The sequence below is a fragment of the Acinonyx jubatus genome, chromosome B3 (genome assembly GCF_027475565.1).
Source record: "Acinonyx jubatus isolate Ajub_Pintada_27869175 chromosome B3, VMU_Ajub_asm_v1.0, whole genome shotgun sequence".
NCBI lineage: Eukaryota > Metazoa > Chordata > Mammalia > Carnivora > Felidae > Acinonyx > Acinonyx jubatus.
The window spans coordinates 85,256,676-85,274,220 of record NC_069386.1 but is presented as its reverse complement, the minus strand read 5'-3'; the positions used below and the strand labels follow the sequence as shown (position 1 = coordinate 85,274,220).

General features: G+C 34.5%; 1 protein-coding gene across 3 annotated transcripts in view; it reads right to left on the bottom strand.

Moving 5' to 3' along the window:
* TTC6 (tetratricopeptide repeat domain 6) overlaps nt 1-17,545 on the bottom strand; it is a 201,778-nt gene that overhangs the window by 56,541 nt on the left and 127,692 nt on the right. For all 3 annotated transcript variants that reach the window (XM_053224391.1, XM_053224390.1, XM_027065617.2), the window contains 5 exons: nt 10,532-10,905; nt 4,620-5,079; nt 4,148-4,277; nt 3,114-3,286; nt 1,266-1,402 (listed from right to left, as the gene is read on the bottom strand). In XM_053224391.1, coding sequence (XP_053080366.1) covers nt 1,266-1,402; nt 3,114-3,286; nt 4,148-4,277; nt 4,620-5,079; nt 10,532-10,905 — 1,274 coding nt within the window. The remainder of the gene's footprint in view (nt 1-1,265; nt 1,403-3,113; nt 3,287-4,147; nt 4,278-4,619; nt 5,080-10,531; nt 10,906-17,545) is intronic.

Sequence of the window (17,545 nt, the reverse complement as noted above, 5' to 3'; positions counted from 1 at the left end):
TAATAGCCCTACAGTGGCCCCTAAGCATTCAAATGAAGAGTTGCATGTTTCTCACTTTAAATCAAAAGCTAGAAATAATTAAGCTTAGTGAGGAAGGCATGTTGGAAGCCAAGACAAGCTAAAAGCTAGAACTCTTGCACCAGTGAGCCAAGTTGTGAATACAAAGGAAAAGTTCTGGAAGGAAATTTAAAGTGCTACTCCAGTGAACACATGAGTGATAAGGAAGTGAGACAGCCCTATTGTTGATATGGACAAAGTTTTGGTGGTCTGGATAAGGATCAAACAAGCCACCACATTCCCTTAAGCAGAAGCCTAATCCAGGGGAAGGCCCCAACTCTCTTCAATTCTATGAAAGCTGAGAGAGGTGACGAAGCTTCAGAAGAAAAATCTGAAGCTAACAGAGGTAGGTTCATGAGGTTTAAGGAAAAGAAGCCATCTCCATAACATCCAAGAGCAAGGTGAAGCAGCAAGTGCTAGACATAAAAAGAATACTACCACATGATTCTATTTATATAAAGTTAAAAAAAAGAAACAGGCAAAACTAAACTAAAAATATTTAAGGACACACACTTATGTGATGAAACTAAAAAGGACTACAAGGAAGTGATTAAAATGGACATCAGGATAGTGGTTGTTAATCTTCTAGGAAGGCAAAGGCACAAAGGGGTCTCTAGGGTGCTGGAAATGTTTCTTGACCTGGTAATAGTTACACAGGTATTTACATTGTGATAAGTCATTAAGCTGCACACTGGTACACTTTTCTGGATGCATCCCTTATTTTACTATAAAAAATTTCAATACTGAACAAATTGCGAGTAAAAAAATGAGCAGGTACAACTACATACACATTTAAATCTCTTCAAAACAAAACTTAGATTAAAGGAAAAAGCAACAAGATGAGAACTTTTTATGCACAATAAGGTTGGAAAAAGCAAAGTTCATTATCAAACTTATAATAAGATATTACAGAAACCTATATAAACAGTTCTCTGTACTCAGTGAATAAAAAGGATATGAAAGAAAACTTAAAGAATAAAATATAGGTCAATATTTTCAAAATTGGTAATGTATCTAGTATTTAGGAAATGTAAATGAAACAACTCTAAATTGTCATTTTATGCCTATTAAATTACCCACTACTGTTAGGACTGAAAATTGACTTCACTATTTTTAAAAAGCTGTCTGACATATTTCCAGCAATTTTCTTTCCTCAGAATGTATTTTAAAACAATAATTTCAAAAACCACATCTAAAATAATTCCTACCTGGCTTGAGAATTTTGGGGATCTATATTTAATAAAGCTGTAAAATCTTGTATGGCTGAAATCCAGTTTTCATTTTCATAGTAAAACATCCCACGTTTCAATAATGCATCTGTTCTTTTGGGATCATAAAAAATGCACTACATGGGGTGTGGAGGGGAGGCAGAAAAACACAACACAATAATGAAAAAAGAATTAAAACACAAGAAAAGTATATAATCTCATAGCAAATTAACTAGCCGACAACTACGTTTTTAACTTTAGATTATATAAATGCAAACTAACTTAAGATGCCTAAACTTTCAAATTTGCATTTAAAGACCAGGTCTTCAGTAAGAACATTTATCAACAAATTCTAAAAAGGGGAGGAGGTTTACTGAGAGAGGGGAAAAAAAAACCCCAGCATATATCAGAAGCCAAAGCTTTTGCCCACCAAAATTTTTACTGATAAAATTTCAGAGGTGCAATGTTCAACTAAAGTGGGGTTGTATTAGATCATAGCATTTATCCCAATTAAAGATGATACATATTAGACTATATCAAGGCTGATTCAATCAAATCAAATATGTATTAATCTAGTCCCTAAAACGGTAAAAAGGAATTAATTGGTATTGGCCTGGTTTATTCATTTCACATTGACATGCTAGGCAAGAGTGAAAAGGCTACATCACTGTATACTCAGTTGTAAACTCCTTGCCTATTGATAGTGGGGGGCTGGGGGGGAATGGGGAAGTGAAGCACAAAGACTACTGAGTATTTTTTAAAACAGTAGAAAAAGAAAAGAAAAGAAAATCCTAAAGATTTTGAAGCTTATTTGGCCTCAAGTGGCTGCATTAGTCAATGCATGGAGGAAATGAACAGGAATAGATAATCTAATAATTTCATTACCTTAGAAGAGATTTTTGGTCACTTCTAGTTTATAATCCTCTTGAAACAAAAGAATGTCAAGTATGAGGCTAACCATCATGAATTAAGAAAAAGGGTAGTTGGGAACACAGAAAGCTAAGTTATTTAAATAATTTCTAAATTCTCAATTGTATTAAGAAGTAGAATTTAGAGCAAAGTCAGGAGATCAAGGTTACAATTCCGCTGCAATTAGGGGACTATTTGGCTGACTCTAGCCTCAAAGTACAGTTCAGCTAAAAGTTCACTTCTTCAAGGGAATTCCCTGATATTTCACAATATAAATATATAATTAAATATATATTTACCCCTCCATTATCTTTATTTCTTTCATAGTACTCATCATAAATTGTATGTATTTATGTACGTATTTATTTCTGTAATATGTCCTCTAACCTATAGGCTCCCTGTAAGCAAGAAACAGGTCTGTTTCATTCACCAAAATTTATCCACTACATTATAGAGTGATAAATATACAGTTCATAAATATTTGTGAATGAATGAATGAATGAATGAGCCAGCGAGCGCATCTTCTTTAAGAGCAGATGGGTTCTCTGTAGAAGAGAATCAGCCATGTCTCAAGAGTTAAGAGGTGGAAAATAATTTTCTCTCTTGTCTGAAGGGAAGAAGCAATTTTCAAAGGTTTCTTTAAGCACTTTTCATGTTTCAGAAGAGCTAGTAAAGTCATGCCTCCCTCCCGGAGTTGTTTCAATGCACCCATACCCAACTCTTTGATGTAAATCCATTCATTCACTAATAATAAAAAAAATCATTGACATAGCATTAATATCAATTCTACTACTGAGTGCTCTAGGTCCTAACATATAATAAATTCGTTTTTATTATATAATATATGTGAAAGACACTCAATGACTTGCTCTAATATTAGGAGAAGAACATCATGATCTAAAATACATAAATGTCAGCATTATATATGATAAAGCTTACCTTAGAAAAGTCATCGATGGCCAGAACTTTGTTTGCTATTTCATACATCTCACCCCTCCTGAAATATATATCAGCATCTGTGGGCTTGCACTTAATTGCCTGGGTATAGTTTAGAATTGCTAAAGTAATGTCTTTTCTTCCCCTGAAAATTTCTGCCTTTGACAAATATGCCTCTAAAGAAAATTAAAAAGGTAAAATTTAGTTTTACAGTCCTTTTATTAACTATGAAAATTTTAATCCCTTTCCCTCCAAAAACATAGAATAATGTTTCTGTATTATACTTTCTTAACCATTAAGGGTTGTTTTGTTTTCTTTTTTTATCTATTTCAACAATGCAGAATTTGTTCTCAAATGCTGGTAAGTATCTATTTGTGGTTACAAGCATTTTCAATTTCAATTTTAAGTAACAAAAATGACCTTTTATCTTTTTGTATATCTGCAGTGTTTCATACTCTTTTAAAGTTTATAGTAAAACAAAAATTTATGGACTTTGGCAGAAATAGGCATAGATCGAAAAACATTTATTAAGCTCAAGTTATATTCTAGGGGTATGTTATTCACACTGTGGATACAAAGATGAACAGGACATTTTCTCATTCTCAAAAAGTTCCATGTTTAGTCATTCAAGCTGATTAGAGGACGGTACATAAAGGCAAATGTATAGATTTCATCCAACCAAGAAGTCTTAGAACACTAAAACTCTTCAGAGATTTGTGGTCAAGAAAAGATTTATCAATCACTTCTATAACTAAAATTTTAAGTTCATATCCTTCTTGTGCGATGACCATTAAGGAACCAATTTATTGTAATGTACACAAGGACATTAATTAACATTTCAAACCATGGTGAGTATTTTGAAAACACCACAGGATCATACAAGTCCCATATATACAATATCAAGAGTAAATTTAACTTTAAAGAGCCAGAATCATTTTTGGAGACTTATATCTATTAACTTCTATATCTTTATAACACCACTAAGTGACCAAAGCTTAGGTAAAGATATAAATAATATAACTGGACAGAAAACCCACCTGCATTATTTTTATTATATTTATTTACATAATTCAAATCATCCAAAGCTTCATTAATTTTGTCTTGGAAAAGATAAATAAAATGTCGGTGCCAATAGGCATTAAGGAACAATGGCTCCAAGAGTATAGCCTAGAAAATATATGTATAAATTCAATTAAATTTGGTTTATTGAAGGAAGATATCCCAACAAATGAATTTTTAAAATACTATTGATCCCAATGGCATTCTATGTGTATATTATAAAATGATACCTCCCAATCTGACAGACAAAATGTAGTGTTTTTCATATCAGTCATTTGAAAATGCCAATAATTATAATTTCATAATCCTACACCTATACCACAAAAATTCATTGTTCAAAATTCTAGTAGAAATTATTACATACATTCTTACATAGAGAGGACAATTACATAACAATATTAATATAAGTACAAATTATTAATATTGTTATTTTGATTAAATAAAACTTACTTCCTGTAGATCTTTCAGGGCACTCTGCAACTTTCCCAGTTTCCTATAAATAGCTCCACGCCTACAATATGCAAATGCAGGATATTTTTTCTTATCATTTATTTCTTTAGTCAAGATCTCCACTTCGGATTCATAATATTTAGTAACTTCTGGAGAAAGACTAGACTTCAAAGAATCACTCAATTCTAGTTTTGGTGGTTCTTTCATCCTTTCAGACGTGTCATTATGGATAGATATTTTAACTCTTTTGTGTGTGGTTGTCTTCTGATGTTTGTGCTTAGAGAACATATCAAGAGCCCATGTTCGAGGGTTAGTATTTTCTGGAATTCCTCCCTTACTTTGGACAAATTCATCAAAATTTAAACACGAAGGTAGACTGGGACACTGAAATTTACGTTCATATAATGGAATTCTGAGTAAATATTTCTTCTGTCCAGGAAGGATTCCATGAGATGTTGATCTAGTTATTAAAAGAGTGATTTTTAAATGACAGAAATACAATTATTTTTATAACCAATACATCAACTCAGTTTTACACAAAATTAGTTTATTATTAAAATAAAATTACATGCTATTTTCATTCAAACCAAGTTCTCCTGTTCATTCTTCAAAATTGTAACATATGAAGAATATGTAGAAACTCTATTGAATTTATGAAAGCAGAAGATTATTATTAAAGATGTAGCTTTCTTAGAATACTGAAATAAGGGGTCAATGCTCCTTTCAAGTTTCATTTATAACCCTGTCCCTAACCAGACAAATTATAATGAGGAATTGAGGAGGTAAAACTTGATGTGAGGAAGGCAATGTCATCCAAGAGTTTGGAGAGGACATGAACTTTAGGAAATGGGAAGAAGAAAAGATTTAACTACACAGCATACTACCAAATTAATATCCCAGATGCCACCCTTCTTTAGTAGACTATCAAATTAGAGAACACCTAATATGCTTTCAAATGCTACATTTCTAGTATTTTCCTCCTCAAATTCTCCATTTTCTGAAGTTTTCATTCAGTAAAATTTAGCATATGATGGGTATTGTACCAGCCACACAAGTGAGAGTAAGTACATTCTATTGGAAGAAAAAAATGTAAACCCCATCATTTCATAAATATTTACTGAGTTTATACTGTGAGAAAGACCTATTGCTAAACATTAGGAGAATTAAAAAGTCAGTATTCTTCTCTTCCCTTACATTGTGACACTCTTCATTCCTCTCTACACTCTAGTGCAACCTGCCATATCTCTTTTTGCCTAGAGTACAATCACTTCTTAATACCAGACTTCTACTCTTACTCTTTGTCTAATCTGTTCTCCACATGGAAGTCAGCATGCTTGCTTATTTTTTTCTTAACAAATGTAAATCAGATCATGTTACTCCCTCCAAGAGCTTCTCCTAATATCTAGAATGCAAATCAAGCTTTTCTTCATGGTCTACAAGACTCTACATGATGAGGCCCAGGCATATATCTCTGATAACACTACTCTCTCGCCTCTCAATTTTCCAGCCATATCACCTGAGAGCAAGCCTCAAGGCTGTTGCACTTTTCAGCACTTCTGAATGGCTGGCTCCTTCTCAATTCATATTTCCTATCAAATGTTACCTTAGAAAGGCCTTCTGTGCCAGATGCATTTTGTTTCTACCTCCACGTTCAACTCTACACTTGTCTACTTTGCCCTCAGACCTGGGGGACTTAATCTGTTCAGACTATATTCATAAGATCCTTGTTCTCTGTCTTCTAATTGGGTATGTCCAATTAGAAACCCCAAAGAGGAAAGGAGGAGAGTGAAGTCAAGGTATTTATTCCTCTGACACCCTCCTAAAGGGTCGCTTCAAAATGGCTATGATCCTTGACCACAGATCACTAATTTTTTTTTTTTTAAGGAAACCGTTTCTCCAAAATTCCTCTTCTAGGTTCTAGTAATCACTCCTACTTTTTGTCCTCTCAGACTTAGGGGCAGAAAATGCTCTATTATTTTTAGCCACAGCATACTACATTATCATTTGTGGTTTCTTATGCCCTGACATTTTTGTAAATTGTGCCTTTATTATATTTCCATAGAATTATCCTAAATTGAGAGTGCTGTTTAGTACTGGCACCCTGACTGATAAAATAATTGGTACCCGAGGTAGACTCAGGAAATACACACACAGAAGGATCCTAGGATAAACTTATTCCCAGGATAAAATAGGACACAAATAATCCACGGTGTGTGGTGCCATCAAAGCTCCTCAAATTATCACTAGTGTTAGCAGGGGATGGTGCCCAGGTGGAAGGCAAAGTTGTAGGAGATCAAGTAGCTACCACTTAGTCACTAGGACAACAGTAATGGTTATAAAAATTGTAGAATCACTTTACTTCTTTCAGACCAAAAGAGAAGAACAGTACCTACTAAATGCCCAAATTCCCTAAACCTTGGATACCATGATAATGAAGCTACTGGAAAAGGAGTAGGAAACAGAGGATGTGAACATTTGAGCAGGCATGAATGAGGCCAAGAAGTTTGAATCTCCAAATTTCACTTATCCTCTCTTGACAGAAGAGACTGCCTGAGATACTGTCAGATTCTCCAGTCTGAGAGACTCAACCCTCTCCTGTATAAATATTTTTCAAGGACTACACTGAGATATTGCTTCATATGTTATATAAAATCTGATTCAAGGACTCCTCAAAATCACTCATCTGGGATCTCCCGAGCCCTCTCATGGAGCTACAATGACTACTGTGCCTCAGTCTCTTACATACCTCCTCCATGGATGGGTGGTTGCTAGCCCTAGCCAGTGAAGCCTTGCTAGAACTTCCTGCCAGTCTCTGAGTGATTCTCAAACTTCAGCATTAGTCACCTAGAAGACTTGTTAAATGCAGATTTCTAGTGTTGATTTCTAGCTAGATTTGGTGGACAGAATTTTAACTCATGGAGATCAGTGGTAAGAACTAAAAGACTGCAGGTCCTCAGAAAGTGAGATATGTGGGCAGCCTGCTAAGGTGTTCTTTGATTTACATAAATGAAAAACCTTTAAGTCTTCTGGGCATAGGCGTAACCAGCTATAGCTGGGGTTTAAAACCTCTCATGCAGCTCTCTGACCTCAGCTAGTTCATATCTAAAACTTCTCACCTGACGGGAAGGCCAGGCCAGGTCCCTCTGAGGAAGGATCTGGCAATGTGGCCCAGGTGGATTTAATGAAATTTCCCCCAAATTTTACAAAGGTCTGGGAGAGAAGAAACACCCAAACCTTCTGAGAATTATTAGATACTTAACCCTAAACTTATGTTGATATACAGATACCCATTGTGGATGCCACTGAAGCTCACAATCAAATTGGGGGATTCTGAAGGTCAAGTGATATAAAGAATCTTGGCCTGAAACCATCTAACAGAATCTAGTGAGACATGGACCCATCCTGTGATAATTTCCCTAGTCCCAGAATGTGTAGTAAGAATGAATCAACTTGATAATTGTGTAAACTACACCATAAAGAAGATAATAGCAGTAAGGATCAAGTAGAAATCTTTGGAACTGCCTCCATTCCATCCCATACCACCACCCATCAAGATAGCACACCAAAAACAATACTAGGCCATCAGGGAAATTACAGACTAGTAGCACTAAGGAAAATATGTCACCTACTGTTTGGGGTAGGGGGAAAATAAATTCTGCCTCTCTTGGGGATGTAGTGGCAGCAAGACGGACAAAAGAAAATCAGGACTGAGACTATAGATTCACTGTCAGGAAGTTTTGATAGTGGAAGTGGGGACCATGGTCAGTTATTCTAAAAAGAGACAGAAGGAGATGCATTTACAGGGATAAGAGAGCCAATAGCAAAAGGCGTGGTCTGAATCTCAGTTCAATATGTTAGTCAATCCTGGAAGACAGAACACTGGCAGAGATCTGAGGGACTGGCGATTCACAGAAGTCCAGGTAAGAAAGAAGGTAATGAGTATAAGGAAGTAAAGGTGAACCAGGAACCATCAACATGCACATCTTCTTGCTGCAACAGCAAGCTTCTGAAGAAGGTCTCTGCTAGTCCCTCACTGGCTGGTCCACCAATATTGGATTCAGAGATCAAAGCTAAGGGAAACTTCCAGAGAAATGGTGAAGCTACAAAGTTATTACAGACACATAGCATCCTGCCATGACCTAGATGAGGGGCTAGGCAACAGGGGTAACCTATAGTAAAGGGACTGGCAGAAAACACATGGGGCTGGGTTTTTAATCAACTCAAATGGACTTTGGCAGGAGTTACTTTCCACAGTCAAGCTTTGACTTGATATATGAGTACATACACTGTCTGCTTCTAACCATTTAAGGGAGCCAGCAAGAATGAGTATAACTAAACAAGCTTAAAGGTCAGATATACAGTGGTTAAGAAGGATAATTCTGTGTTAACCAAGTTAAGATTCGTGAAAAAAGGTCTCAAACTATACAAATAAAATTATTTTTAAAGTTTCTCCATAAACTTGTTTTAAAATAACAATTATTTAATAGCTACACTTTTGTGCTAGTTTAAATTAAGATTTTTTAAAAAGAAGAAAGCTGTACTAATGTATTATCCTAGATAAATACTCCTATAGTTTGTTTTACTGCCTCCACCAAAAGGCTCATCCTATTACACCTGTTGGCAGTATATACAAATTTCAAATTCAGTTGTTAAAAGGCAAATAAATCTCTTTAAATGGTGAAACTTTATAATCAAAGTGATAAAGAATCAGTAAGCGGTAAAATACCCTACCAAAATAGTGTTTCATCTGCTTAAATTCTTTATAGAGACAGAAGCCACTTAGGTATGGCCAGAATGGTGCAGATATCATCCTTTCTAGGATAGTAACGATTCATATGCTTTGAAATCAGCAAATGTATCAAAAATTTATAAGCTAATTTCTGTTTCTTATCAAAAATATTTGTCAACTTAGAAAAACCTATCTGAAGTCTTCTAAAGATGAGCTAACAAAACCAGTTCCACATATTTGCTGCCGGGAAAACTCAAGCATAAGTAGTGTGCAGAGAACTCGGGACTTGAATGGCATCCTCCACTAGGATTGGTCTCTCTTTCACTCTGTCACTCACATTTACAGTGATTGTTCCCAAGTCTTTTCAGGGACAATAAGTCACTACACCAAAACATCATGAACCCTTTTTCAGAACCACAAGACTTTAGAACAATAAACAAAACAATATGACTCACTTCAACAGTAAAGTCTTTAGTTTTCAAAAGGGCATACACTTAATGAATTCCTTATCATCTGGGGTTATCTAAAGAGGAATAAAGCCCAGAGCTTTCTGCAAACTATTTTGCACAACACTTAAGTCTAAGAAAGTTACGTCCTGAACACTTAAAAAATGAGCATACCTGGAACTTCAGCTGTTGTTATCTCAGGTCCTTGCACATTTTAAACATGCTAGATACTATTACTTACAAGTAAGGAGAAAAATTATTTCTATGTGTTGATCCCTGAATAAGGGCTCACACAACATACAAAAAACAGTTTGTCTACCTAGATTTCTCAATCTATTAGTTACAATTTAAAAACAGTTAAATCTCAGCAACGTACTTCAACTTTTGAATGGGTGACACTTATTTGGAGCAGGCATTGTTTTTTGGTGTTAAATCGCTTCAGAAAAATAACTTAGTAGATTTTATTTCTTTCCATTGAAAGATTTCATCAAATCAAACTGACTTAGTTTTACTTCATGTCCTTAATCAGCCCCAACTTTAAATTATAGTTTAAAGCAGTCATACATTTGTACCATTAAATATTCATATATTTAAAAATAAGGGATTGTCCTTTAGTTAAGGATTTAGCATATTTTCAGTGCTGAATAAAATAATAACTTCAGTTAGTGAAATTATAAGATTAAGGCCAAAACTACAATACATTTCTTAAACTATAACAATTACTGATTAAATAAGACCTTTTAAGAACTTTTGGTGGCTTGGATAATTCATCATACACGTTTGAGAGTTTACTGAGTTTCAATCGTTTCTTCCATTTCATCTTCTTTTTCTTGGGATAAACAATGTAACTTATGCCAGCTTTTCTAGATGCTTCAATGAGAGAGAGAGACAGATCTCTCACATTGCTTCTGTTCTGGATGTGATCTAAGATAGTGTCTATATTTTCTTTCACAGGGATGGCTTCCTCAGTTTCACTTTGCTGAGTCATCCAGCGCTCCAGCTCCTTTGCTTTCTGAAATAGAATCTGTTTCATATTGCTTTGCATGTCATCCTTAATCTCTAATGGAGTTATGGTCTCCTCTTTCCTCAACTCCATTGCAGATTTTACTCTCTTAATTAGCAAGAAACAAAGACAAAACCATTTAAAATCAATTTAGTTGCTGTGTGTTTTAATTAATTCAGTTACAATTACTATTAACGTAGTTTGGTCACTTGTTGAAAATTTTTAAATCGTATTTTTGATGTTTTTCAAAGTCAACTTATAAAGTTAATAGGAGGTTAGTTAAAGCAAAGTACAATAATTTGGTAATGTGACATTTTGTTAGCTACATAAAAATAACACTATAAAGTATATATGTATTAACTGTGATTTTATATATTCTTAATTAAAAGAGAATGCTCTTTACATATTGAAATAAAGTACAAACTCTACTTTTACTTGTAATGCAAATAAAAAAAATTGGTAGAATGGGTAAGAAATACTAAAATGACCTATCCTAAAAAATCAATTTGAGTCAATTTTCTTTTCTTTTCTCTTCTTTTTTTAGAGAATGTTCTTTTTTTAAGTTAATTTTATTTATTTTCGGACAGAGGGAGAGCTCCTGTGCATGAGTGGGGGAGGGGCAGAGAGAATAGGACAAGGAGAATCCCAAGCAGACTCTGTGCTGTCAGTGGGGAGCCCAACATGGGGCTTGAACTGTGAAATCACGACCTGAGTTGAAATCAAGAGTCAGCCAATTAACTGACTGAGCCACCTAGGCACCTGAGTGAGTTAATTTTCAAAAACACTTTAACAACACTGAATTTCTATACAGAAGTATTCAAGTATTCTTTACAATAATTTCAAGTCAATATTTACAAGCTTAAGAAAAAGAATTCCAGCCTAATATTTACTTTATCTAATCATCAGAGAATCCACTTAACTTTTAATAATAATATCAATATTATAATATGCTAATAATTGTAAATAACTTGTAATAATTATGCATTAGTACTTGAAACTCTAACAATAAACCTAATAAAAGACATTAACTCCAATTCTTTAATATAGAATTTCCAGTTTATTGAGCCATGGTCCATAAATTAACTGCATTTAAGTTTGCTAATAAATTTGTTATGCAAATATTTTTCTTTATAGTGAAGTTAGGCCCAAATTCCAAACATAACAATTTCACACAAACTAGTTATATACTTTAAGATATACTAAAGTACAATAGAGATATTGACACTCCATAACTTACCATACTTCCCCTATCTCAAGAAACTATATATAACTCACTATATAATTAGAATAGAATAGGGTAATACATAAACTACAGAATATGTGTATGTACAATACACACACACACACACACACACACACACACACATATATATATCAAGAAAGATAGTCACGTGTATGTATGTGATATATACGTCAATAAAACACATTCCTGAAACAAAAGTGGAACATAAGATTTCCCCCTTGCTGACTAGATATGAATTACACAGAGAGGCTCCATGCATCTCTGTCGGACACTCAGGAAGGAATCCTAAGGAATCTATAACTATAAAGTAGAGCTAACAGAATGGGTTTGGGACTTTTTCATACTCTTATTGAAATATTATAGATATATAACATATGTAAATTTAGGTATACAAAATAATAATATGATACATGCATATACTGTGAAATGATTACTACAATAAGATTAGTTAACAACTCCATCCCCTCACAAAATTACCATTGTTTTTGTGTGGCGATAACATTTAAGATCTACACTCTTAACAACTTTCAAATATATACAGTATTGTTAGTTATAGTCACCAGGCTGTACATTAGAACCCCAGAACTTACACATCTTATAACTGACTCTTGTACCCTCTGGCCAACATCTGTTCGATCCTCTTTTCCCCACACCAGCCCCAGTATTTACTCTATGTTTCTATAAGTTCAGCTTTTTTAGATTCTTCATATAAGTGAAAACACACAGTATTTATCTTTCTCTGTCATGTAGCATAATATCCCAAGGTCCATCCATTTGTCACAAACGGCAAAATTTCCTCATTTTTTGTAGTTGATATTCCATTATTTATATATTGTATGTACACACATACTACAAGAAAAGAAAACTGCTGGCTGATATCCCTGATTAGTATAAACGGAAAATTCTCAAGAAAATACTAGCAGACTGAATTCAACAGCACATTAAAAGCATTATACAACATGATCATGTGGGTTTTATCCATCAGATGCAAAGACGATTCAACATATACAAATTAATAAAAGTGACACATCACATTAACAGAATGAAAGATAAAGACTATATATGATTGTTTCAATAGATGTAGATAAAGCATTTGACAAAATTCAACTTCTTCTCATGATAAAAATGCTCAACAGATTTGGTATGGAAGGAACACACCTCAACATAGTAAAGGCCATATACGACAAACCCACAGCTAATATCACGATCAATATCGTGATATATCATATATCATATATATCATATATATCATATATATCATATCATATATATCATATATATCATATCGATATATCATATCGAAAACTTTCCTGCTAAGATCAGGAACAAGACAAGGGTACTCACTCTTGCCACTTTTGCTTAACATAGTACTGGACATCTTAGCCAAAGAAATTAGGAAAGAAAAATAGGTATCCAAATTAGAAAGAAAGTAGTAAAACTGTCTCTGTTTGCAGATGACATAATCACATACAGACAAAACTCTAAAGACTCTACCAAAAGACTGTCAGAACTAATTACTGAATTTGGTAAAACTGTAGGTTACAAAATCAACACAGAGAAATCAGTTGCATTTCTGTACACTAGCAATGAATTATCGGAAAAATAAATTTAAAAACTCCATTTACAATAGCATCAAAAATAATAAAAATAGGAATAAATACATTCAAAGAGGTGAAGGATTTGTATACTGAAAATTACAATACGATGATGAAAGAAATTGAAGAAGACACAAATAAGTGAAGGGTATCTCATAAACCAGAAAAACTAGTATTTTAAAATGTCCATACTACCAACACCATTAATAGATTCAATATAATCCTTATCAAAATTCCAATGTCACTTTTCAAAGAAATAAAAAAAACAATCCTAAAATTCATATGGAACCAGAAAAGAACCTGAATAGTCAAAGCATTCCTGAAAAAGAACAAAGGTGGAGATTTCACAATTCCAGATTTCAAAATTCATTAAGAAACAATAGTAATCAAAACAGTATGCTACTGGCATAAAAACAAACACATAGACCATTGGAATAGAATCAAGAACCTAGAAATATCCCATGCATATATGGTCAACTAATATTTGACAAAGAAGCCAAGAATACTCAATGAGGAACTGATAGTCTCTTCAATCAATTGATCTAAGAAAACTAGATATTCATATGCAAAAGAATGAAATTTCCTATCTCACACTACTCACAACAATGAACTCTAACAAATTAAAGATTTCAATTTAAATTCTTAAACTATAAAACTACTAGAAGTAAACATAGGGAAAAGCTATTTGATAATGGTCTTGGTAATGCTTTTTTCAATATGATACCAAAAGTACAAGCAACAAAAGCAAAAATAAACAAGTAGTGGGACTACATCAAACTAGAAAGCTTCTGCACAGCAAAATAAACAATCAGTAAAATGAAAAGCCAACCTACAAAATGGGAAAAAATATCTGCAATCCATCTATCTGAAAAGGGGTCAATATCCAAAATATATAATAAGCTCTTTTAACTCAATAGCAACAACAACAAAATCCAATTAAAAAATGGTCAGAGCAACCAAATAGAGATTTTTCCAAAGACATGCAAATGGCCAATGGGTTCATAAAAAGATGTTCAATGCCAGTAATCATCAGGGAAATGCAAGTCAAAACTACAATGAGATATCACCTCAAACCTGTTAGAATGGCTATTATAGGGAGGAGTTCCCATGAAGATGGCAATATAGCAAGACCCTGAACTCACCTCCTCCACAGAACACACTAAATTACACCTATTCACACAACAATTCCTCCTGAAGAACTGAAGGCCAACTGAACAGCTTCTGAACAACCAAAGATAGAGAATGACAAAAAAGAACAGCAAGACAGACAAAGACATGGAAACAAAGGGAACTCCCACACCTGATCCTGTACACGGCAGTGGAGAGGGATAGTTCTGAGGAACTGGGAACAGATTTGTCTTTCCTTAGGCACAGAAAAAAAAAGCCACAGTTTAAAAGAGCAACTAGTATATAAAAGAGACAACACTGGACCAAATGGAGGAGGAGCTTTGGGAAGCTCTCCAGGTCAGAGGAACTAGAGGATAACACAGTTTACAGTCCTTCTCCACCTTAAAAGCCTAGATAGAATCAGGGTCTGGATACCATAACTGGTGGGTCCAGTCATCACAGCAAGCTTACGACCTCAGTAAGCCCAGGGTCTGCAAGCCCATGCCAGCCCCCAGTGTGCCGGGGCACAGAAAAAAGAGCCAAGGTTTAAAAGGGAAGGAACTGCAGGAATGCTCCCTCCCCCTTCACCTTGAAAGCCTAGCCGAGAACACGGTCCAGCCCAAGGTCAGCTTGCAAGCTTAGCCAATCCCAGGAACTGCAATCCCAAGGTCCACAAGCCCACATCAGTCCCTGTGGTACTAGAGCACAGAAAATAAACCAGGAATTTTCTTTGGTTGTTTTAGTTCTTTTGTTTTTATTTTTCAATAATTGTTATTTTTTTAATTGTTTTTTATTTGTCTTTTTTTTTTAATTTGTCTTTTTTTTTTTTATTTGTCTTGTTTTTATTTTTGCCCCTTTGGGTTTTTTTCTTTTTTTTTAAACATTTAGTTATTTTGGGGAGACAAAGAGAGACAAAGCACAAGCAGGGGAGGGACAGAGAGAGAGGGAGACACAGAATCTGAAGCAGGCTCCAGGCTCTGAGCTGTCAGCACAGAGCCGGATGCAGGACTCAAAACAACGAACCTTGAACCTTGAGATCATGACCTGAGCTGAAGTTGGATGCTTAACCAGCTGAGCCACCCAGGTGCCCCATTTTGGTTTTTTTTTCTTTTCTTTTTTCTTCTTTTCCTTTCTCCCTTTTTTCCTTTCTTTTCTCTTTTCTTTTTTCCTTTTTTATTTTACTTTTATTTTATTATTATTTTCTTCTCTCTGTAAAAAGCCACGGTTTAAAAGAGCAACTGGCATTTACAGCCACAGCTCCAACCAGACAGCAAAAGTCGCCAAGCACACAGTCTGTACAGGGGACACCATATACAAGAGCGACCATTCCTTCAAGTTTAGGAGGAGTAGCTATTCCACCTAGAAACAAATCCAGAAAGTCAAGAAAATGGGAAAACAGAAATATGCTCCAGAAGAAAGAACAAGAAAAAAACTCAGAAAAATAACTAAATGAAAAAGAGATAAGCAATATGCCTGATAAAGAATTTAAATTAATAATCATAAAGTACTCACTGGGATGGACCAAAGAGTGAAGAACTCAGTGAAACATTCAATAAAGAGATAGAAAATACATAAAAAAAGTAACCAATCAGGACTGAAGACTACAAGAACAGAAATAAAAAACATACTAGAGGGAATCAACAGTAGATGAGAGGATGTCGAAGAGCGTAACAGTGACCTGGAAGGCAGGGTAATAAAAAGCACACAAGCTGAACAGTAAAATGAGAAAATAATTTTTTAAAATGAGGATAGATTAAGGGATCTCTTGGATAACCTCAAGTGGGCAAACATTTGCATTATAGTGGTCCCAGAAGATAAAGAGAAGGAGAAAAACATAGAAAACTTATTTGAAGAAATAATAACTGAAAAGTCCCCCCACCTAGGGAAAGAAATAAGACTTCCAAGTCCAAGAAGCACAGAGTTCCAAACAAGATGAACCCAAGGAGGTCCATACCACAGCACATAATAATTAAAATGTCAAAGGTTAGGGGTGCCTGGGTGGCTCAGTCAGTTAAGCATCTGACTTTGGCTCAGGTCATGATCTCACAGTTCAAGAGTTCAAACCCCAGTCAGGCTCTGTGCTGACAGCTAAGAGCTTAGAGCCTTCTTCAGGTTCTGTGTCTCCCTCACTCTCTGCCCCTCTTCTGCTGTTCTCTTTCTCTCAAAAATAAATAAACATTAAAAAAAATTTCTAAATAATAATAAAATGTCAAAGGTTAAAGATAAAGAGAAGATAAAAGCAGCAAGAAGAAACAAAAAGTTTACCTGTAAGAAAAAAACCTATAAGGCTTTCAGGGGATTATTCAGCAGAAACTTTGCAGGTCTGAAGGGAGTAGCATAATATATTCAAAGTGCTGAAAGTAAAAACCTACAACCAAGAATACTCTATACCGACAAACTTATCATTCAGATTTAAAGGAAAGATAAAGATTTTCCTAGACGAACAAAAGATAAAGGAGTTTGTGACCACTAAACCATCCTTACAAGAAATGTTAAAGGGATTTAAGTGGAAAACAAATGGCCACAGTTAGACATAAGAAAATTATTAATAAAAATATGTAAACTATGACAACATATGTATAAAATGTGGAGGAGGGAGTAAAAAGGGACAAGTGAAGGGGAAAAGAAAAAGAAAGCAATGTTTTTTTCTTTTTCTTTTTTTAATGTGTTTGAACTTAAATGACCATCAAATTTATATAGACTACTATGTACTTTGGATGTTACATATGAACCCCATGGTAACTGCAAACCCAAAACCTGTGATAGATACACAAAAAATAAAGAGGTAGAATGGCTATTATAA